Below are 24,908 nucleotides of genomic sequence, written 5' to 3'. Positions count from 1 at the left end.
GAAAACAGGGTACATATGATTATCTAAAGAGCTTGTAAGGAAGGTGTTCAGGTTTGCTGTTGTGTGGGTAATTTCAGTAGTAACCGTAGCATCTACATGTTATGGAGTGCACCCTGAAAAACAGGTATCTCGTTACGTGAAAGAAAAAGGACAGGCTATTGGTGGAAAAGTCACGAGTGTCTCAGCCGTACGTTATTTCTCAGTACAATATGGGTATGGGGGTACTGATGGTATGGGTCATACCTTGACAGATGTGCAAGTCGGAATACGAGGAAAAAAGTGGTGGTGGGCAATATTTGCCTTGCTCGTCGATGAAGGAATGCATAATGCATGGCAGCTGAAACGCATGTCTCGAGAAGACATTTCTCACCTTGGCTTTTGATGAATAATTGTCCAGTCTTATCTCACACGCTACAAAGCTGCTCCCTTGTTCAGCAGATCTCTTTGTTTTGGACATAATGCCGTGCAGGAACATCACTGGCCTTTTACAATTCCAGGAACAGGTCTAGAACCCAGTGTATCAAGTGCACTGTAGGTTTATGTGTAGACTGTTTTACTGATTATCATATGCACAAAGGTAATAAGTACACCCTAGTGTGTACTTGCCTTTCAGAACATCACCATTACTGCAGTACTCATATGAAAAGGTGACATCGCTGTACATACCACTGCCATACTTCCTCATACAGACTGCCTGATTGCCGCACGATGTAATAAGTGATATGGGTAGCTTGTGAGATTTTAGCATTATTAGTTAAATTATAAATTCATTTCCTCATACAATTAACAACTCAGGTCATTTACAACCCCTATAAAATCATCCCTAGCACCAAAACTCAAACATCTAGGTATTTTAAATAGTTCTGTAACAGCATTATTGTTGTAATATATGCAAATATTGAAGAAAAGCACACATAATTGTATACCTTTTGCCCTGCTCTTTCAATCAGTCGATGATAGCACCAAATATGTGTCGAAACCTGTCCCGAATTAAACATGTTGCAACTTAAGTTTGTGCAACTTTATATCTGTGTACTGAATAGGTGGAACCTCTTTAACTCTCTTTTTAACATTGTGATTCTCAGTTAAATACGGAACAATTAGGAAGTTTCTAACTTTAAATCAGAAGTTACACGTTGCAAGTTGATTCTCAAAAATAAAATCTTGGGCAGATCCAGGTTAAGGTACAGCCCTGGCATTTGGCTGGTGTGAAAGTGAGGAAACCATGCAAAACCATTTTCAGGGCTGCCGACAGCGGGGTTCGAACCCACTATCTCCCGGATGCAGGCTCACAGCTGCATGCCCCTAACCGTTCGGTCAACTCGCCCTATGACAAGATACACACTGATTAAAAACACATGTAATGAATTGATAAAAAGTTTGTGACAACACGTAATATTCCATGATGGATGTTTTCTTCGTCTTTTGAAGAAGAATCACACTGTGTTATTCTACTTGCGGGTGATAAATAGTTTTAAAACCTTAAGCAATGCACTATGTGTATTTTTCTTGTTGAAATAGGGGAAACTCCTCGATTGGAAACTGTAGCTTAATACGGAAATCCTGAATTATATGCCTCCAGTGATATTACATGTTATGGAAGTCTAAGAAGAAAAAGAAAGTAAGAAAAAGAATAGTGTATTTAGTAAAATTTACAAATTCTAACAAGATGTCAAGTATTCACTTCCCCACTGGTCCATTTAGAACGTGTCATTGCTGACAACATAATAAATTATATGCATTGAAAGTGGAAAGTTCTTGACTAATTAGCACTGCTGCTATAAAAGGTGGCTAGACCTCGATGTTGTTTGGAGCTATGAAATACTGCAGAATGGCTGGAACAAGGAAACTTAGGTGACTCTGAATGTGGAATAGTCATTGGTTCCTATATCAGTAAGCAATTCGCCAGGGACCTTTCTGCTTTCTCATGTTGTCCAAGTTGACAGTTGGGAATGTCGATGTGAAGTGGAAACAGAAAGACAAAAAAACGATGGCCGCATAAGCCACGTATGTTGACCAAGGGGCCGTCGAGCATTGCAGAAGTTGGTAGGAGGAAACCTTTCCATCACCTCTGAATTTCTCAGTGCCTCTAACAGTGCAGCTAACACCATGGCTGTGCATCGGAAGATAAGAGGACTGGGATTCAGTGCTAAGGCACCCATCCATAAACCACACATTTCTGTTCTAAATGCTACGCACCATATTTGGTGGTGTAAAGAACACCACCATTGGTTTGTGAACTACTGGAAGCATGTGATTTGGAGTGATGAATTATGCTATATGATATGGCACTCAAGATGGGTATGACGAATGCCAGGTGAATGATTCAGGCCAACCTGTACAGGACCAACAGTGAAATCTGGCAGAGGTGGAATGAGAGCGTGGAGGGATTTTTGACTGAAAGGATTTGATCTTCTTGTAACACTACAGAGCACATTAAAGCAGGGCTGGACAAATCAGAAAAGAAAAAAATTGTAGGAGCCAGTAAAATTTCTTACGGTGCAAGATATAAATTTTTAAAAAATTCCTTTGCTTATCTCTATAATATTAACCAGTTCCCTCTCTTACTTCATCTTAATCACTCTTAAATCACATTCACCACTCTAAGCACTTCATTTAATGAGGACAAATGCACTAAACTCCGAGCAGTGCTTACTACATAGTAGTGCGGCACACAAAGAACATAATGGAGAAAATCTGGCGCCAAGAACAAAGATTTAGCTTATTATTATTACAAGATATTAGAATCATTCCGTATTGACGGTTTTCACTTTACAATGGCGAAAAATGAAAGTATCCTCCTATTCAATACATCATATATTCCGTCATTAGACGGAGTAAACAAGTTCAGACATGTTTCGGCTCGTTTGAGCCATCTTCAGTGAAAAAATTAGGGGGGTTGGAATAATTTACATAATATGAGTTGAAAAAATGGTAAAAAACATAATGAAAGCGCAAATGAAAAAACAAACAAAAGAGAGCCTAGACGGAAACAAAATAGCACAAATATACAATATTTACATCAATATGCAGAGCAAAAAACAACTTATTGTGACAAAATTCAGTGAAACAGGTGTTAATTTGAAATAATAATTGATACTAAAAACTGCGTTAACCTAAGAAACAAGGGAATGAGAAAACAAATTATGCAGATGGAAATGAATAATAGTAGCACATGGTGAGGTTGTGGACCTCATAGTTTACAAATTATTAGTTTATAAAAACGACAAAACAGTTTGAAATCACTGTCAAAATCCTAGTGGGAACCCGCAACATAAAATTGGTCAGGAGGAGAGCGGGAGCAAACATTTTGAGAGAAACCAAGCCTGAATTAACCTGCAGGCGAAAAGCCTGTGATAAGGAGAAAAAACACCTTAAATTTAAGGCTTCAGAAATAGCAGCATTCTTAATATCTTCTCAATCTAGCGGTCCCTTTCTTCATTATTGTTTCATAATGTTGGCTGGTGTTTTGCCTTATTATAGAGGGGTCGGAAGGGCCGCATATAAAAATATGAGAAGCTGTGTTAGGTAGAAGACAGATGCATAGTAAATTGTAGTAATCTAGTGGAAACCGTCAATGAAGTTCTAATCTGTAATGGAAAAAATGAGGTTGTATGAGAAACATGGGTTGATAAGTAAAAAGTGTGGAATGGTTGTGAAGAAAGCTTAAACTTACGGTGTGCAGTAGGTGGTTGTCCTCTCTAGTGGCCTGGCTTTCTCAAAGTAACGGTCTCGTTCGCGTGATCGAGTCTATTGTTGGTTCGGCTGTGTCTGCTAGGATGGAAGGAGCGGAGGGGGAAGGGGAGGTACAGGGCTGGTTTGAGGAAGGGAGGGGTGTTGAGTTGGAGAGATGGAGGTGGGTTTGTTTGGCAAATATAAAGAATGAATGTTTCAAGAGGATGTTAGTTTACTCGCTGACTTCTAAAGCTCGAATGGTGTGGCCTTCTTAAAGTGACGGTCTCGGTCGCGTGATCGAGTCTATTGTTGGTTGGCTGTGTTTGTTAGGTTGGAAGGAGCGGAGGGGGAAGGGAGGTGCAGGGCTGGTTTGAGGAAGGGAGGGGATGTTGAGTTGGGGAGATGGAGGTGGGTTTGTTTGGCAAATATAAGGAATGAATGTTTCAAGAGGATGTTAGTTTACTCGCTGACTTCTAAAACTCGAATGGTGTGGCCTTCTTAAAGTGACGGTCTCGGTCGCGTGATCGAGTCTATTGTTGGTTGGCTGTGTTTGCTAGGTTGGAAGGAGCGGAGGGGGAGGGTTGGTGTGAGGAGGGGAGGGGGGAGTGGTGGTGAGTCGGGGAGATGGAGGTGGGGTTTGTTTGTGTTATGGAAATTCTGACAAATGTATGGAATGAATGTTTCAAGTAGAATGTTCTTTTTCTCGCTGACTTCATTTAAATTGTGAGTGGGGTTCATAAACTGATCTAAATCGATGTGGATGCTCTCGAGAATGTTGAGCAAGGTGCCTTTTTGCTCATAATGCAAGATCTTCAGGTCTTTGTCTATTGAAGTGTATTCGTGGCTGGATGTTTTTTGGTGATCGCTCATAGCTGAAAAACGATTATATTTGAGAGCGTTGCGATGTTCGGCGTATCTTATGACAAAATTGCGGCCTGTTTGACCTATGTAGCTGGAATTACAGGATTGGCACTTTAATTTGTAAACTCCGGAGTTCAAATATTTGTTGTTGATGTTGCTATTGTTATTGTTGACAGTGTGTGGATTGAAAATGAGTTTGGAGTTGGTGTGGGAGGTTCTGTAAGCTATTTTGATGCTGTGTTTCTTGAAAATATTAGAAATTTGGTAAATGCTACTATTATTGAAAGTGAATGTGGAAAATTTTTCTTTTGGAGCAGAATCTTTTACTAGGGTAGTCTTGGGTCTGCTTTTGTATCTATTGATGATTCTGCTGATGAAGGTTCTATTGTAACCATTGTGTTTTGCAATGTTGTAGATGGTATTAATTTCTTTTTTGAAATTCTTGCGAGATAAAGGGATAGTTAATGCTCTGAGGACCATGCTATTGTAAGCTGCTTTTTTATGTATGTCTGGGTGCACAGAGGTCTGATGGATGGTATTGATGGTGTGGGTGGGTTTCCTGTATATATTGAAGGATAAAGTGTTGTTGCTGTTGCGCATAATGGTTAAGTCCAGATAATTAAGGGCTTTATTGTTTTCTGACTCTATGGTGAATTTTATATGTGGGTCAATAGAGTTGAGAAATCCAAGTACTGTGTTGCTGTTGGTAACGTGGGAGTCTAAAATAACAAAGGTGTCATCTACAAAGCGTGTCCAGTGTTGAATGCCATTGATCTTGCCAATGATGTGAGAATGTTCTAAATGATCAATGTAGATGTCTGCAAGGATTCCTGAAGCTGGTGACCCCATGGGAAGACCTATCTGTTGGTAAATGACATTATTGAAAGTGAAGAAATTGTTGTTCAAAGTAAATTCCAGAATTCGAATAAATTCATCTATTTCGCCTATACTTAAATTGCTGAATTTGGAGAGATTGTTTTTGATCAATTGTACGGTGCTGTTAACGGGAACATTAGCGTACATGTTAGTAATATCAAAAGAATGAAGAGTGTGGTGTTTGGATAAATTAAAGTGTTTGATCTTATTGCAGAATTCTAAGGAGTTCTTTACTGATGTGTTGGCTTGAAAACGATAGCGTGACTTGAGGAATTTGTGAATGAAACGAGATACTTCATAGGTCGGACTGTTTCTGAAATTGATAATGGGTCTTATGGGGATGTCTGTTTTATGGATCTTGGGTAGCGCTTTGGCTGTGGGAAGTTTCGGATTCATGATAATCATTTTGGATTTTTCAAGGTCATTAAACAGAAATGAAATGTTCTTGATGATGGTTTTTAGGTCTCTTTGTATTTTATTAGTTGGATCTTTTTTAGAGGTTATGAAGTTGTTGTCTGCAAAAAACGTGTGTGCTTTATTAACATAGTCACTTTTGTCCATGATTACGGTAGCATTTCCTTTGTCGGCTTTTATTATTTACATATTTTACGCCCACATTGGAGCACTGAAATCAATACATTTGAGTTAATTTCTTCTTCTTCTTCTCCCAGAACTTTTTCATCCTCTCCGACCTGGAAGCCCTTTGTGTGTCCAATATAGTATATTGTTTCCGTTCAACTGCTTTTAGTTTGAGACTTATGCTTTTGTTATAATTAAGTCGTTTTGTTTCACTTTTTTCTTAAGTTTGTTTACTTTAGCTACGTGCACTGTGTTGGGTTTAATGGTTTGTTGTTGATTGAGGATGGAAGATAGCTTGTGTTTGACTTCATATCGGACCTCTTCTTGTATATTAATTGGTAATTTATTAATGGCCAATTCAGATTCAGCTATGGTGGAAATTACATTATCACGGTTAGAAGGATTACCCCAATTATGTTTAGGTCCCTTGCTCAGCACATCAAGATCATCGGCATCAAGAATGATTTTACTTAAGTTTACTACAGGTTGGTGAAAATCATTAGACCTTGTGTTATTTGAGTTGTTATGTTTGCTAAGTATTGTTTTTGTTTTTGAAAGAGCATTCCATTTCTTGTCAAGTGTGTTTTGTTTCTTTAACAAAGTGAGGTTAAGTTTGTTGGAGACGTGGAATTGAAAGGACGTCCATTCGAGGGGGCAAAGGAGAGTGGAAACTTCTAAATGAGTTTCATATAGTTTGTGGTTCAGGAGAGATTTCTTTTTATGGAGAAATTTGATTTCCTCTTTAATCCAGATTTTATCGGTTTTAAGTTGAGTCGCGCGAGTTTTTGCTGTATTTCTGTGAGTTTTCTTGGTAAACTTTAGAAAATTGGGGGTTATGTCATTAATCAAGCATTTTTTCAAAAAACGTAAGTCTTGCCCTAATTTGGCGACCTTTATTTTGAGATTGCAATAAAGGTTGGCTTTCTTCTTTGCCTGGATGGCATTTCCATTACAAGATATTAGAATCATTCCGTATTGACGGTTTTCACTTTACAATGGCGAAAAATGAAAGTATCCTCCTATTCAATACATCATATATTCCGTCACTGAAGATGGCTCAAACGAGCCGAAACATGTCTGAACTTGTTTACTCCGTCTAATGACGGAATATATGATGTATTGAATAGGAGGATACTTTCATTTTTCGCCATTGTAAAGTGAAAAAAAAATTTAGCTTGTCGATGTAATGATTATGAGCAGTCACAAAATATATTGAACACCCATATCAATTAGAGTCAATGTTCAGTAGAAGCAGATGGATATAAATGCTTCTAAACCTTATAATTTCCATCTTTAGACACATGCATTAGAGAGACTACAAGAAATGAACAAAACACCGTAGGAACACATTTTCATGTCAAGTTTTTTTAAATGCCACAAAATTAACTTTTTATACGTTATTTCTAGAGAGGATATAAATTCCAAAAACATTGTGTTGCCCTCAGACCAGAATTTAGCTCCTTCAGTTTTAAAATTTAGGCACCTATACATTTATTTTGGTCATCATGGGATCGGATGTCTGAGATTTGTCCAGCCGTGCATGAAAGGCAGAAGGATGTAAGGACATTTTAACTCGCTGCATGTTGTTCTATGGTAAAATACCAGTTTGCAGTTATCTCTGCGTGTTTCAGCATCATAATGATCTACTTGTTAGTGGTTTATTTACAATAACGTGCTGGAGGTACCATACTCATGGTACTCATTGTACAGTTTCAAATACCTAGGGAGTGAATTAATGCAGAATATAACGGGCGAGTTGGCCGTGCGGTTAGGAGCGCGCAGCTGTGAGCTCGCACCTGGGAGATAGTGGGTTCGAACCCCCCTGTCGGCAGCCCTGAAGATGGTTTTCCGTGGTTTCCCATTTTCACACCAGGCAAATGCTCGGGCTGTACCTTAATTAAGGCCACGGCCGTTTCCTTCCCATTCCTAGGCTTTCCCTGTCCCATCATCGCCATAAGACCTATCTGTGTCAGTGCGACATAAAGCAAAATAGAAAAAAAAAATGCAGAATACAAGTCTGGACATGCAGATCAGCAAGAGGGTGCAACAGGACAATGCATTCTACCAGAGTGTAAGAAATCTTGTTTGGAATAAGGAAGTGTAAAGAGATAATGTACAAAATGTATTTTGTATCCATATTGAGACCTGGACAGCGACAAGTACAGAGGAGAGTAGAATTCAAGCCAGCAAAATGAAATATGTAAGAAGTACGAGGGCTGAAAATAAAGTACTGGCAATATTGATAGAATGCAGTACTTAATGAATTAACCAGTACAATTGCATTACAGTCCTTTAGTTTAGTCACCCGCAAAGTCTGATCGTGACATGATAGAATATTCTGAAATATGTAAGGCAGTACGAAGAGAAATGAAAACTGACTTACAGAAATTCAGGGAAGACACTTTAAGAACAAGCTTAGAGAGCAAGACGAGTTTCAAGACAGCCAAACGAAAACTCATAATCGGTAAAAAGCAGCTAATTGCTCTAGATGGAAATGATGGTCGAATTACTGAAAAGGAGGAAGTTTTGAAATTCATCAGAGACTTTTATTGCAATCTGTATAGCAAACCAAAGGAAGCCCTGAATGGACCTAAACTAAATGATATATCTAATGTTCCAGATATTCTCCCTTCGGAAGTCAAGTGTGCTTTAGATAGTATGAAAAAGGGAACTGCGCCGGGTGATGATGAGCTTTGTGTGGACATCCTGAAACTCACAGGGGAGGAGACAATAAATCACTTGGCAAAAATATTCACTTCCTGTGTGCACTCGGCTTCAATTCCAACATCATGGAACAAAGCAAAGATCATACTGATACATAAGAAAGGAAATATTCACAGTATCAAAAATTATCGTCCTATCAGCTTGCTCTCTATTTTGTATAAACCTTTTACAAAGATCTTGTTAAATCGAATCAGTTTCATCCTTGACTCAGCCCAACCTATTGAACAAGCAGGTTTCCGTAGTAATTTTAGCACAATAGACCACATACTGACTGTAAGAGAAGTGATAAGCAGAGCAAATGAATATCATTTGCCTCTCTGCATTGCCTTTGTTGATTTTGAAAAGGCATTTGACTCTGTCAGCCATACAGCTGTCATGCAAGCTTTACATGAGCAAGGAGTGGAAGCAGCTTACATCCAAGTGCTCAACAATATCTATGAGACTTCTTCAGCTTTCGTTAATATCGGTAAATCAACCCCAGAATTCCCCATCAACAGAGGTGTCAAACAAGGTGATCCCATCTCCCCGAAACTATTCTCAGCGGTCCTAGAGATGGCTATGTCTAAGCTGAGCTGGGAAGAAAAGGGAATTAGAATTAATGGGAAAAGGCTAAATAACTTGAGATTTGCAGATGATATTGCTTTACTGGCAAACGACTTCGAAGAGCTCCAGACCTTAATTACAGATCTTGCATTAGAATGTCAGTTGATTGGCCTAAGCATAAACCTTTCCAAAACAAAAGTTATGTCCAACGAATGGGTTCAAGCTGGAAATGTGAATATTAAGAACATGCCATTAGAAGAGGTCAGTGATTACATCTACCTTGGCCAGATTATAAATATGACAGGTGATATAAGACCAGAAATCTATAGGCGCATCAAGCTCGGATGGCAAGCATTTGGAAGGAATTCTTCAGTATTAAGATCAAAAATGCCAGCAAATCTGAAGAAAACAGTATTTGACCAATGCATCCTTCCTGTGCTGACTTATGGCTGTGAGACTTGGACTCTGAACGAATTCACAAAAGGGAAACTTCGGACCGCGCAGAGAGCCATGGAAAGGTCAATGCTAGGCTATACAAAGAAAGATAGGAAAAGAGCTGATGACATCCGGTCTGTTACAAAGGTTAAAGACATCTTAGAGAGAGTACGCTCCTTAAAATGGCAGTGGGCTGGCCATGTTGCACGAAGAAATGATGATAGATGGACAAAACTAGTGCTGGAGTGGAGTCCGAGAGAACATCGAAGGCCTAGAGGAAGACCACCGGACAGATGGGACAAAGATATCAAGAAGATCGCTGGTACCACTTGGATGAGATCTGCCCAAGACCGTTCTACTTGGAGAAGACTGTTGAAGGCCTACCTATACCCACGACTTAAAGAGGCCACATCATTTTAATGATTGAAATGGCTGATTGTATATTGTATATTACCTCTTGTCTAATGTCAGGAAGCCATTGCGGACTGCTGGCAAGGCATTCTCTGTTGACAGTGATGGAGCGCCCTACTGCGCGGAGTAGAGATGCCACATCAGGAAATCGGTGGCCTCAGAGGGTTCCTTCAACTTTGGAAACAGGTCAAAGTCAGGACTCATGTTTGGTGAGTACGGAGTGTGTTCCAAGACCTCCCAATGCTTCCGTTGCAATAAGAGCTTGGCACTCTTTGCAACATGGCAACATGTGTTGTCATGCAACGAGATAGTGTGATCGTCTCACAACAAACGTGGGCGTTTGTGCCGCATAGCCGGATGCAAATGTTGCTCCAGAAATCGGCAATAGTAGTCACTGTTCACGGTTTGTTCCTTAGGCACAGCATGCGTAGAATAACACCCTTGTAGTCGCATGCCACAATCAACATAAACTTCACCTGAACGATTTCCTGTCGAAATTTGTGGACGTGGTGAACCTGGGTTATGCCATTCTTTAAATCAGTTTCGTAAGCTCATGCCTATGTCTCATCAGTGGTGTCAATAGCAGTGTTCTCTCCAGAAATTTTCGCCCACCGGATGGCAGGAATGAGTAACCGGGCGGGGAATACTTCATAAAAAGTGAATGTGATAAAATTTCAATTTCTTCCCCTCCAGTCATCATGTACGTAACACGACCTAATACGTTGAAAGTCTGTTTCGATTACAATGCGGTCGTGAAAATTCAATATTCATTGACATGCCCCACAACGGGCGACTTAAACGCACTCTACAGTGTGCTAGCAGCAGTGCCAGACCTGTAGCTCAGATCCTTTCAACAGAACAAAGATGGCCTGGGCCACCATAGCTCAATTGGTAGAGCAACCGACGCGAAATCGGGAGGTTGTGGGTTCGGATCCCAGTGGTGTCCGGCTGGCCATTTTTTTCTGTACTTAACCTCTTCAACACCTACTACATGTACGTAACACGACCTAATACGTTGAAAGTCCGTTTCAATTACAATGCGGTCGTGAAAATTCAATATTCATAACTTCTAGTGTTCTACTGCTCGTTCGTAATCATGTAACACCGGGTCTTACCACTCAGTTGCTCTGGAGCGCCATAGGGGTTTGTGACGACATGCGGAATAGAGTTCTCACATGCGACTCCATGCTAATCCAAACACTGCACGCGCACGATATTACATGGCAGTCAAGCTGTACATTAAAACTCTGATGGAATTGGTACAATTATGCAGAAAATAATGAAGATTTATCAATTAAATAAACACTTTTACAGTGTATACACTTCAATTTGGAGCATCCAGTGACTTAAATATGTATTGATATTATGTAACTAGCACCTGTCTAGGTTATGTATGCCGGGCAGTCTGTAAAAATGGCAGGGCAGTGCACCCATTACAAAGGTCATAGGGATATAGTACCATATCTGAAGTACTTATTTGATTATTGTTTGGTCGGAGGAGCTATACCAGATGAATGGAGAGTTGCTATAGTAGCCCCTGTGTATAAAGGAAAGGGTGATAGACATAAAGCTGAAAATTACAGGCCAGTAAGTTTGACATGCATTGTGTGTAAGCTTTGGGAAGGCATTCTTTCTGATTATATTAGACATGTTTGTGAAATTAATAACTGGTTCGATAGAAGGCAATTCGGTTTTAGGAAAGGTTATTCCACTGAAGCTCAACTTGTAGGATTCCAGCAAGATATAGCAGATATCTTGGATTCTGGAGGTCAAATGGACTGTATCGCGATTGACATGTCTAAAGCATTTGATAGGGTGGATCATGGGAGACTACTGGCAAAAATGAGTGCAATTGGACTAGACAAAAGAGTGACTGAATGGGTTGCTATATTTCTAGAAAATAGATCTCAGAGAGTTAGAGTAGGTGAAGCTTTGTCTGACCCTGTAATAGTTGAGAGGGGAGTTCCTCAGGGCAGTGTTATCGGACCTTTATGTTTTCTTATATATATAAATGATATGAGTAAAGGAGTGGAATCGGAGCTAAGGCTTTTTGCGGATGATGTTATTCTCTATAGAGTGATAAATAAGTTACAAGATTGTGAGCAACTGCAACGTGACCTCGAAAATATTGTGAGATGGACAGCAGGCAATGGTATGTTGATAAATGGGGCTAAAAGTCAGGTTGTGAGTTTTACAAATAGGAAAAGTCCTCTCAGTTTTAATTACTGCGTTGATGGGGTGAAAGTTCCTTTTGGGGATCATTGTAAGTATCTAGGTGTTAATATAAGGAAAGATCTTCACTGGGGTAATCACATAAATGGGATTGTAAATAAAGGGTACCGATCTCTGCACATGGTTATGAGGGTGTTTAGGGGTTGTAGTAAGGATGTAAAGGAGAGTGCATATAAGTCTCTGGTAAGACCCCAACTAGAGTATGGTTCCAGTGTATGGGACCCTCACCAGGATTACCTGATTCAAGAACTGGAAAAAATCCAAAGAAAAGCAGCTCGATTTGTTCTGGGTGATTTCCGACAAAAGAGTAGCGTTACAAAAATGTTGCAATGTTTGGGTTGGGAAGAATTGAGAGAAAGAAGAAGAGCTGCTCGACTAAGTGGTATGTTCCGAGCTGTCAGCGGAGAGATGGCGTGGAATGACATTAGTAGACGAATAGGTTTGAATGGCGTCTATAAAAGTAGGAAAGATCACAATATGAAGATAAAGTTGGAATTCAAGAGGACAAACTGGGGCAAATATTCATTTATAGGAAGGGGAGTTAGGGATTGGAATAACTTACCAAGGGAGATGTTCAATAAATTTCCAATTTCTTTGAAATCATTTCGGAAAAGGCTAGGAAAGCAACAGATAGGGAATCTGCCACCTGGGCGACTGCCCTAAATGCAGATTAGTATTGATTGTATTGATTGTATTGTATTGAGAACGCTGCAATAGGTTGCAGAAATACGTCTTCTTCATTGCGGTGTTTGTCCAGGTGGATGCCAGCCAGTGCATACCGGTACCATTTCTGTACGTTGGTGGGGTGCAGTTTTTCTCGTATTGAGACATTTCATCAGTACTTGTATGTGCCACACCATTTGAAGACTGAGACTAACTTCTACGGATAATTCCTGGATGGTTCATCATTGGTCTACCGGAAAGAGACCACTCACGATGTCGATCTGATCTTCAGGAATGGACGACCGACCTGTACCATGCAAATCCGCAGTCTTGTTTTGACCCGTATGAAATGCCTTGACCCATCGTGCAACCGTCCTATACGGCAATGCATTCTCGCCACAGGATTCACGTAATCCTCGAAAACATTCCTATGCATTTCTGCCACGGGCAACCTCAATTCTAATCCACGAACGCTGATCACCTTTTGAAAACATGCTTTAGAGTGGTGGAATCGACACACTTCACTTCAACGCCGCACAGCAACAACACTCCCCACTGGATGCCCGTCAAATGCACACTACACATTGACAACAGCGCCACCTGACAGCTCGCCTATCCTATTTCGCGGATGCCTGATCTCCTGCGAATGACTGGACTACGTTGCCACTGCTTTAGTTACAGTCCTCGTATGATAGGAGAGAGAAGGAAAAATACGGTAGATTGAGAAAGGAGGTTGGAATGGAAAACCTAAATGAGAGAATTGATAGGAGTAAACTAAGAGAGTTCGGACATGTAAAAAGGATGGAGTAGGAAAGATTACCAAAACAGATGATGGAGGTGAAGTTTGAGGTAAAGAGAGTGAAAGGGAGACCTAGAACAAGGCGGATCGATAATGTGTGTTCCAAATTGTGACTTTCTGTGAAGGTATTCCCAAAAATAAGGTCTCCTATTTTTTTATAAATACATAGACCTGTTTATTTCTACAGTGGTTTACATCATTTTACTGCTTGAACATTTAGTTATTTTTCTACATAATCACCATTTGGGTCGATGCATTTTTGTAGACGCTATGACAGCTTTGTATGTCTATGTCATACCAGTTCGCCGCTATGCTGTTTCAGGAAATTGTGAGCGGTGCTTCGGGAAACCTCAGGAACCAAAGTGCAGAGATCATCCAGAGTGATCCACCGATCTTCACGCATGATTTGCTCATCCTTCGCGACTGTCTCGACGGAAATTGACGGTCTCCTGCTCCTTTGTTCGTTCATCATGAATTTCAGTCCGACTGGCTGCAAACTCTCTACACAACTTGCGAACATTTTTGACATCCATGCACGACTCACCATACACTTCCGTCAATTGGCGATGGATTTCAATCTGTTCAGTACCTTTTGCGTTCAAAAACCGAATAACTGCGCGCACTTCGCACTTAGTGGTAACATCCAACGGGAGCTCCATTCTCAACAGCTGTCAAGCCAAGACTGAGTGCCTCAGAGTGATGTGTGCATGATTATATGCGAGCACGGGAAACACTCTTCACAACATTGTGACCAACAACCATACGAACAGAGTTCTGTATTTATAAAAAAATAGGAGACCTTATTTTTGGGATTAGCCTCGTATCTTGAAAGTACAGAGTTATGAATAAAAATCAATGTCACGTTATCATGTTTTGAGAGCTGAACTTACCTGCTGACGGTCTGCAGCACTGCCCAGTAGTTGCAGTCTATCATCCGAGTGTGGGTATGATGGCCTGTACAAAGGATCCACTCCTCTGTGCCGAGAACGAGAGTAGCCTGTTCACACAAACAGTAAAACATGATTAATACAGAACATTCACTGTCTTAGTATGACTGCCTTGCTTTCACCACAGTGTTCTAAAAACTCATGCACATAAACAAGAAATACAGACATAGATAGAAAATTATTCTTAAAAACTACAGAAGTCATTCAAAAAGGTCCAGTTACGTAAAATTGTCAGGAATATCTATTTTCAAACCTATTTGCCCAGTAAACAGTAATACATAGGGGAAAGGAATAGAATCTACAAATTTGAGGGAATTTACGATATCTGAGTGTGAAGTCCCGTCACCACCAGCTGCTGCCTGCAAAACAATATTCAGAATACCACAGTCATCTTCATCACAACTGACTTCACTTGAACTCTCACTTTCACTAAATTAATCATTATCACAATACAGTTCTCTTTCAATATAACCATTTAGAAAAGAACACGAAACATTGCGTGATGAGGAAGCCATAGAGTAAACAAACAGTGGCTAGCATCATTCTTTTGTCTTGAGTCGAGCCATGCAAGGAGAATAAAATACTTAGAGCAGTGCTGTTGAAAACAGATTTATCTTCATGGTTTCAAGGATATGTAACAGATAGCCCAAGTACGTATTCGGGCTGACACTGTACAGCGGTAATGGGGAGCCCGAATATGTACCAAAAAAACCCGTTATTACTAGTAATTTACCACCCTCTTAACTGCCTGTTTCCGTTAATGGTCCCTTCCCACAACAGATTCTCACAAACTCAATCTAATGTGGACTGAGAGTGTGTCGAGCTTCCAAAATGTTGAGTTTTACGGAATATCCACAACTCATAATATTTTACTGCATATTACTGTAACCGAATTTGGCTGATTACACAAACAATAATGATAAAGAAGGAAATTTTAACCTTAATAAATAAACTTAAACTGAACAAAAGCATCGCAGTACCAAAAATAAACAAACAGGTTGGGAAATGTGATTTAACTACGGAATGGACGTGAGAAGCGGCATTGAACCCTCAGAGGTAATGGAACATAGCCTTTTGCTATGAAAGAAAATGGAGAGAGTAACTGCCCTTAGTTTACAACTTTTATTTAAAAAAAAGGAGACAAAATCAGAAACAAAATAATAAACTTAAAACTGAAAGACCTTGAGACACAGTACAAAGGGAAATGCATGTTACCAGACATGCACAGTGTGCTAAAAGAAATTTTTATCACTACATTCAAACCTATCAAAACCCTAGTCCGACGATACATGTCGATTTCAGTCAGGGCTAGTCCCATTCTACACAAACAAATAGAGAAATTAAACCAAACACAGAGGTACAGTAAAATTGCATCATTATCTAAAACACTTCAGATAAATGTGCATAGATTTTCTGTAGATATGAAAGGAGAGACAGAAATACGGGGAGGCAAACTCGAGCAATAATTACAACTTAATACAAAGGTTAAGAAAAGGGTATTGCCTCCAAACAAATTGTACGTTGAGACTGTCTTTTTGCGATTTATGATAATATTTTTCAACATAGTGAGTAAAAGGAGAGTCAGTGAGCAAGATGTTTCGATTTTGGACTCCTCAGATGCAGATAAAAGTGATTTTTTGTCCAAAGAGTCAGAAGATGGAAATCCTAGTACAGCAACATATCTTCTTATGTTGGGGGGTAGCAATGCCAGCGAGAGGGTACAGATGGTGGATGGGAGTAGGTTTGTGGCAACTGTCTTTGGTTGAGGGCTAAGACAACCGTGAGCTCAGCACCCCATGCAGGAGCAGCTTACTCGGCTGCAGTGAAGCAGAGTGCCAAGGCTGATGTTCTAAGTACTGCTGAATCTCGAGTCCATAGCATTAAGAAAAGATACAAACGTAACTCAATAAAATATGTAACTATGACTTTTTTTGACCCAGTTTTACAACCTGACGCTGGGGCTGTACCTTAATTAAGGCCACGGCTGCTTCCTTCCAACTGCTAGCCCTTTCCTATCCCATCGTCGTCATAAGACCTATCTGTGTCGCTGCGATGTAAAGCCACTAACAAAAAAATATATACAACCTGATGAAATTCCTTGCACCAATCCTGTGTGGAGGTTTCGTGGTGTGTTGTATGTAGGTGAAGAAAAGTGTATTAAGACATACATTCAAATTTACCGAGCAAGTGGCCACATGGCTTAGGTCACGCGGCTATCAGCTTTTATTCGGGTGATACTGGACTCGAATCCCACTGTCAGCAGCCTTGAAGGTGGTTTTCCGTGGTTTCCCCCTTTCACACCAGGCAAATGCTGATGTATGTTGGGACTGTATCTTGATTAAGGCCACTTCCTTCCCACTCCTAGCCATTTTCTATTCCAATGTCGCCATAATCTGTGTCAGTGCGAGGTAAAGTTAATTGTTAAAAAAACATTCAAATTAATTAATTAACCAAAAACAGAAAATCCTCATCCCAGCCAAGTTGAACCATTAATCCAAGAACCGGACGAACTACGACAATGCCTTCTATTATGATAAAGAAATTATACCGAAGAAACAGAGTGCCCAACAATACTGGTATTTTGTCTTGTCAGGAGTAAAATATTTGAGAACTAGTGCCATAGAGCAGTTAACCTTACCTCTAGAGCCCTCATTGAGAAAGACCTCCATGTCCTGGTCCCGCTGTCTCAACTCGGAGAGGAAGGCGTGACTCCAGTCGCTAGCATAAGAGCACTGACTCTCGAGGTCGTCCTGACGATCCCGAACAAAGGTCGAGAAGTCGAGCCTCTGCTGCTCCAAGGTGGCCTCGTGTGTCTCGGCTGACTCCCTGAGGGCTCCCACCAGCAACTGCGGCACATTATTTAAACATTACAAGAGTTCCTGTTCCGAGAAAGAGCACCAAAATTAAAATTATTCTTGCAGGATAATCCTTTCTTTAACATCCCATGATGATGATGATGCTTGTTGTTTAAAGTGGCCTAACATCTAAGGTCATCAGCCCCATCACATCTTGTGGTGCACCTGAAGTATCAAATATCTTCAAAATATCCCACCTTTTAATAATATCATCTTAAAGGCCTGCGAATGAGTTACATGAAATACGAAGGTCGATCAAATATAAACAAGATTTTTGTTCCTGAACGTCAGCAGTTGGTAGGACTGGCCCCACGCTTCCGCTATGCTTAGGCGGGACTGTTAGGAGTGGGGAGAGCGTGCTGTTAGATATTTCCCGCCGCTTCGTCAGTAACGCTCACAATGTCAGAGCAACAGGTGCACTCCTCCACTGCACAACACTTTATTATAAAATTTCTCACTCGTGAAGTAGTTACAGTGGCAGAAATTTGCCAGAGATTGACTGCACAGTTCGGTGATCAAACATTGTCAAGAACGCGCGCGTGTGTGTAGGTAAGGAGTGGTGGAGGAAAGGGGAGGCAGCACCAATGAAAGACAAGACTCGACTGTCAGCTGGCACGGTTCTTGCAACCTTTCTTTTCGATTGGCGAGGCATTTTGCTGATTGATTTTTTTGCATGAGCGACGCACAATCAATGTTGATTACTACTGCGAGCTATTGAACAAGGCGAGGGTTGCATATCGCTGCAAAAGACAAACAACCAATTCAACAATGTGCGGCCCCATACTGCAGCTCTGTCTCCAAGCTACAGGAAATGCACTGGACTACACTTGATCATTCCCCTTACAGCCCGGACTTACCGCCCTGCGATTTCCATTTGTTTGGACTGCTTAAAGAAGCTCTAGGAGGGCAACGAATTGAAGATAACGAGAGTGTGGACAACTTTGTGCACAACTGGTTGGTGACACGACCCGGTTCATTTTATAATGAGGGCATCAAAAGCTGCCCATATGCTGGGACAAATCCATTTCCACAGCAGGAAACTATGTGAAGAAATAAATTGTAATTGCCTTGTTTTTCAATAAATGAATTTAAATAAAAAATAAAATCCTGTTTTTATTTGATCCCCCATTGTACTTTCTAATTTTTCCTATTCTCTTTGCTGCAAAATATTTCCTGTTCCATTTTCAATTAAATCACCAGTTTGCAAGCCAGAACAGAGAAGATAGTAAACCTGGTGCGATCAGCATTCGTGAAAAGCAGCTGTGTTCACAGTTCTGATCTGAACATGAATAATTGGTCCCCTGATTTTCAAAGAAAAATAATGCTTTATTGTTTTCTTTTAAAATGAAAGTTATGAAGATGAATAATAAATATACAGGGTGAAGCCAAACTCCACTGACTAACTTTCAGAGATTGTTCTGGTATACCTTCTGAGTATATTGGCATAAGGGACCTGCGGTCCCTCGTAGCTCCTTACAGAGTAATATGAATTCCCTTTGGTTTGTTGCACCAGTTAGCTTTGTACCTGTATTGCACTGAAAATAATAAATGCTTACCTACCAACCCTTCCGATTTACCCAGAAACTTTCAGTTTTTTTTTTTAACTCTTCTTCCGATTTTCCAATTTAATTTTACTTCTGCCTATTTTTGAACAATATAACCTCCAGTATGATACTCTTCCCCTAGAATAAATTCTGATGTGGTTATGTAATTTATGCAACCTCATTCTCAAGCGTATTTATTTGATGCTTTATTTGGCGAGGCCACCAAATCCATTCATTAATCGGGACGATAGAACGAGTTTGTCATCGCGTAGTTTGCACGCTGTTAACATCGTTCTGTGCGTAGTTTCATTGGAGTTGTAGGTCATGTGTTTTTTCTTGCGGTTCTGTGCTTTTCCCCCCTGTCAAAGTCGTAATAATGTATGAGACATATTGATCTGTTTTGTATGTGGCAGTTTTGCATATTTCAGTGCATTAATGTTCATTCTTATTTCATAATTTTATTGACTTGAATGTATTTCAGACAGTTGTGTCGATGACAGTTTCTGGTATTTTCTCTTCACGTTATGGCCACAAAATGTAACAAATGTTATCTCCAAGTGTTCAGAGATACCTATAAAATTTAATTTTCATTCATTTTACAGTCTAATAAAGGAAACTATTATGCATTTTATTCTGTATGTCGGTGTGATATAAATATTATTATTCGTATGTGTGTGTGTGTCATAAATGAGAACGATTAGGTACATTTTTTTTGTAACAGTTTCTATCTTTTCTTAGTCTAAGATTTTAAATTGAATGGTCAAGTCGCATTGTAACTGTAAATATGTATGCCTTTTATCTTGCCGTTTTTTCATCGAGACCGAAGCACAATATAGGTGATGAAATCCAAGAATGAAATAATCTTCCTATTTTTTATTTCTAAAAGTTGGCAGGTAAGTAAATGCTAGTTCTTGATAAATTTTGGGATCATACAATATAAACTACATCATGAACCTTATTGACCAACATTCACATTGATAAGAAATTAAAGTGAAAGTCCACCTGTTCAATATCATTTAATCTGATGTCAAATCACTTACACAATTGGACCGGTTTCGACCCCATTATGGATCATCTTCAGCGATGAACTAAAATTGACAATATAAAGTGCAAATACAATCAAATTAACACTTCAAAAATATAATGTAGCTATTGCAAATTATTTTTCAAAAGTGGCAAAAAAAAAATCTTTCAGTCTAGAATACTATAATTAGTGAATCTAAAGTCCACTAGTCGAATGTTATTATGTGTGACATTGCCGTTGGTATTAATCTAAAATGAACAGTCCTAACAAGTAATCTTTCTTTTTTTCCTTGCTTTACGTCGCATCGACACAGATAGGTCTTATGGCGACGATGGGACATTCGAACCTACTATCTCCCGAATACTGGATACTGGCCGCACTTAAGCGACTGCAGCTATCGAGCTCGGTACAAGTAACCTCTACATGTACAAATAAAATATTAAAATTGGATCTGAGCTGTTACACTGGTGTTAGAAAATATATGTATAGGGTTCATGTTAGATTAATACCAAATGACAATGTCACTCATGACAAAATTTTACTAGTGGACTTTAGAATTTTTTGCGTCTTCTATAAAATAATTTGTAATAAGTACATAATATTTTTAAAGCATTAATTTGACTGTATTTGCACTACATATTGTCAATTTTAGTCCATCATTGGCTGAATGGTCAGCGTTGAGGCCTTCGGTTCAGAGGGTCCCGGGTTCAATTCCTGGCCGGGTCAGGGATTTTAATCACCTCTGATTAATTCTTCTGGCGCAGGGACTGGGTGTTTGTGTTTGTGCCAACACTTTCCTCTTCATTTCACACAACACACAACACTACCAATCACCACAGAAACAGGCAATAATGACATCCCTTCAGATAGGGTGGCGTCAGGAAGGCCATCCGGCAGTAAAATGTTGCCAAATCCACATGTACGACACTGTTCGCACCTCCAACCCCACAGGTGTGGGAAAAGCAGTAGAAAAAGAATAATAATAATATTGTCGATTTTAGTCTATGGCTGAAGACCCATAATGGGGTCAAAACGGTCCCACTGTATAAGTGATTTGACATCATATTTAATTTCTTATTAATGTAAACGCTGGGCTGTTGGAATTTTGTCCCGCAGAAGTTCTTTAACATGCCAGAAGCCAATGGTGCCATGATCATGGTGGTTGACATTTTGAACAATACCTGTAAGGGAACAGTTCTGCAATTGTTACGTACTGCACTGTGCAGTACACTGACAGAACACACTGTGACAAAAGTGTACGTACAGTGTTTCATCTGAAGGTTGTTGCATTACTCTGTGTTTTGTGTTTTACGTTTTGGTTATCGCATACTACATGCTTTTTTTGCTGATATGAGGTATTTTCACAGAAACAAGGATGATTGGGGTAACAAACCAAATAAATCGTCATTACATTATTACTCTGTAATGAGCCTGTGTATCCCTGAACAACCTCCGAAAGTTTATCGCTGGAGTTCGGCTTCATCCTGTATAAGAACAAGATTGCATTAGGTCTACATTATTTATTACATTTCATACTGTATTTGTAAATTTCCTTGTGTTAATGTTGATTATTGCTTTATGAATGTATTACGTTATCTTGGAACCGGAGCAGCTGCTGGGAGTGACAAAGCCAACAGCTGCGCAGGAAGGGAGTCTGCGAGTACTAACGTTTCTGGCTTTGTCTCACAATGTAATATGTTTTGTGTTTCAGTGAGAGCAACACCTGTGCAAAAATTGAAGCAAGAATAAATGGAAAATAACAATAATAGGTCTAATTATTCTATTCCGCTTACAATTTGTATGTCTGTACAGAATCCGCTCATGCTGTTAGCAGATTATTTCAAGAGAAATTCCTAGATGTTTGATAACCATGGGGGTGGTTCATAGATTTTGTGAAGGGGAAAATATTAATGATTAGAAGCAAAGGAGGAGGCATACAGTGCTAAGAGATGAAAATCTTGAAGACATTACACAACACTTGAAAAACTCTCCTAAGAAATACTAACAGTCTTTCTCAGTGAATGGAAATTTCTTACGGTTCCATACAATGCGGAAGTTAAAACCCTATAAATGTACGAACTGAAACCGGGTAATCCTGTGTGTAGGACTACTTTTAGTCAATGGATTTTCAATGAAGTGCATAACAGAGAAACTGATCTTAGTGTCATTCACTTCTCAAATGAAGCGTAGTGGGATGTAAATTCTCAAAACGGCTAATATAGGAGTGCCGATAAACCTAAACTCTTCATGGCGAGAAGTTCGGCGTGAGTATTTTTAAAGTGGATTACAATTTATCATGCAGTCACTCCAGCTTGCTGTGTCTGAAATACTGGTCACCTTAGAGGATTTGATAAACTATGATGTCGCACTTAAGGGAAACACACACCAGTTTTCAAACATTCCCTTCTAAATTTGTCTCAAACAAAAAACTATTTGAACACACTACTATGGACACTCCAACGTTTTTAAGTTTATAATAGACCCAGAAATAAACCTTCAGCATGTTTACTCCTAGACCACATCAGTACCTGAAGTTGTGACCTATCTTCTTGATATGCTGAAACTAGGGTGATATTTGTGGTATTGGGCTGAAATTTGTTAGAATGTGGCATTATTGAAATTTAGAGGTCAAATTTCTTCCGTTTTCTCTAGAGTTAATAATAATTTTGTGTGGCTATTTCTAGCCAAGTGCAGCCCTTGTAAGGCAGACCCTCCGATGAGGGTGGGCGGCACCTGACGTGTAGGTAACTGCGTGTTATTGTGGTGGAGGATAGTGTTACATGTGATGTGTGAGTTTCAGGGATGTTGGGGACAGCACAAACACCCAGACCCTAGGCCACTGGAATCAACCAAATAAGGTTAAAATCCCTGACCCGGCCGGGAATCGAACCCGGGTCCCTCTGAACCGAAGGCCAGTATGCTGACTGTACCGGGCGGTACACCTCCACGCCGCTTATTTAAAATTTGCGCCAATTGAAACTCCTCTGCTGGAGGAAGTCTGAACTTTATCTACGGTATTAATTTTCAAGTTTCTCAGAAGATGTCACTACTGGGAAATGTTGTAGTTTCTGAACTGGGTCGTTTTCGACGCATTTTTGTTTCCCTATTGTAATAAGTGTGAACTTTCTCTTCTAGAGGACACTACTGAAGATCAACAATAGTGCACCCTAGTGCGAAGTGAAAGAACTGTTTTTTGGAGAAATTTTTATTTCAAAAGTTTGTTTCTTGTTAAATTTCTTTCTCCTATTGTTTAAGTTGGCTGTATACCCCTTTCTTTCCCCTTGTTTTGTATTTAGCCAATCCCGAATTTTTTAAATTAATTTCTAACCAATGAGGTGTATCTTCTCCAAAGGGGATATGTTGCTGTACCCTAGCCAATAAAGTGATTGTGGGCGGGTGTTTTCTTCCCTGAAACGCCTCGAACTTTCCGCAAGAGTATATAAACTGCTGATTTTGGGGTCTCTGGGCCACTTCTGTTCCATCTTTTAGTGTGTAAAGTACTTAGCAGGGGGCGGGAAGCGCCTCTTTCTTCGGGCAGCAGTTCAACAATAAGGTAATGGCCGTATAATAACTTCTTTTCTTGCTAGCTCAGCAGTTTAGCTCTCGGGGCGGGTCCGAAGTGTTTCCACCATGTAACTTTCCCTAAAATGTAAAGATACCTTGTATTTATTCTATCCTTTAAGCTACATATTGGGATAGAGAGTGCTTAACCCTCTCGAGCTCCCACTCATATTGTGTTGAGGTGAACTTATTTCTCACAACCGATTCTTCCTTAATGTAATGTAAATTGTTCTTTTCTAAAGTCACCTCTGTAGTATGGGATTAGCCCTTGCATTAGTGGCCTAGAGCCAGATTGGGTTTTTAAACAAATGCATTAGGAGTGCAGTTCGCCTCCTCTCAAATTGGTATTTTAGAGGCCATGTAATTAATCTTTTCTCATTTAATAGGCCTCAGTAGGTTGGGTATCTTACCCCTGTGTTTATGTCCTTAGAGGACAGCTTGAAAGTCAAGTTTGGTGTGGTCTTTTATAGGCCAGAACATTGAGAGCGTATTGCTCTTTTGAAATTTGATTTCTGTGTGCCTCGAGCCGGCTTTACTGTGTAATTTTGGAGCAAGTGCTCCTGGGCATGATTGGGGTCTTCTGCCCCTTTGTTGAATTCCTGTATATTGTAAAATTGGACTAATTGTTCAAGTATTTGGGTTTGGCTCTCGGAGCCCATCCGGTAACTCTGTAATTGTACATTCTCGAATAGTGGCCTTGCTACTCTGTACCTGCCATGCTTGTTATTTTTTTGATTTTATAAAGAAAATATAACCTTGTTAAATTTTACATGAACTCTAATTTCGTAGCCTGAGACCCGTTCACACCCGCACCTTCTTTCACTTCTAACTACCACGGAATACTCCGTAACACTGACCATCAAGCCAACGAGTCGGACAGGAAAGGGCTAGGAGTGGGAAGGAAGCAACCATGGCCTTAATTAAGGTACAGCCTGGTGTGAAAATGGGAAACCATGGAAAACTATCTTCAGGGCTGCCGACAGTGGAATTCGAACCTACTATCTCCCGAATACTGGATACTGGCCGCACTTAAGCGACTGCAGCTATTGAGCTCGGTCATGACACCTTTCTCCAGAATGTCTTCAAAGGCGAGGTCCTAGGGAAGAAGTCGAGAGGAAGACTGCGTCTATCTTACTTTAGGAACATAATCACTCAGCTCGGTTTTGCTTCCTATGTCAC

General features: G+C 40.0%; 1 protein-coding gene across 5 annotated transcripts in view; it reads right to left on the bottom strand.

Moving 5' to 3' along the window:
* The window catches only part of LOC136884402 (coiled-coil domain-containing protein 18), a 246,700-nt gene that overhangs the window by 14,140 nt on the left and 207,652 nt on the right, over positions 1-24,908 (bottom strand). For all 5 annotated transcript variants that reach the window (XM_068229958.1, XM_068229959.1, XM_068229960.1 and 2 more), the window contains 2 exons: positions 17,384-17,591; positions 14,689-14,795 (listed from right to left, as the gene is read on the bottom strand). In XM_068229958.1, coding sequence (XP_068086059.1) covers positions 14,689-14,795; positions 17,384-17,591 — 315 coding nt within the window. The remainder of the gene's footprint in view (positions 1-14,688; positions 14,796-17,383; positions 17,592-24,908) is intronic.

The sequence above is a fragment of the Anabrus simplex genome, chromosome 12 (genome assembly GCF_040414725.1).
Source record: "Anabrus simplex isolate iqAnaSimp1 chromosome 12, ASM4041472v1, whole genome shotgun sequence".
Lineage (NCBI taxonomy): Eukaryota > Metazoa > Arthropoda > Insecta > Orthoptera > Tettigoniidae > Anabrus > Anabrus simplex.
The sequence above is the reverse complement of the archived record's forward strand: the minus strand, read 5'-3'. Positions and strand labels throughout refer to the sequence as shown.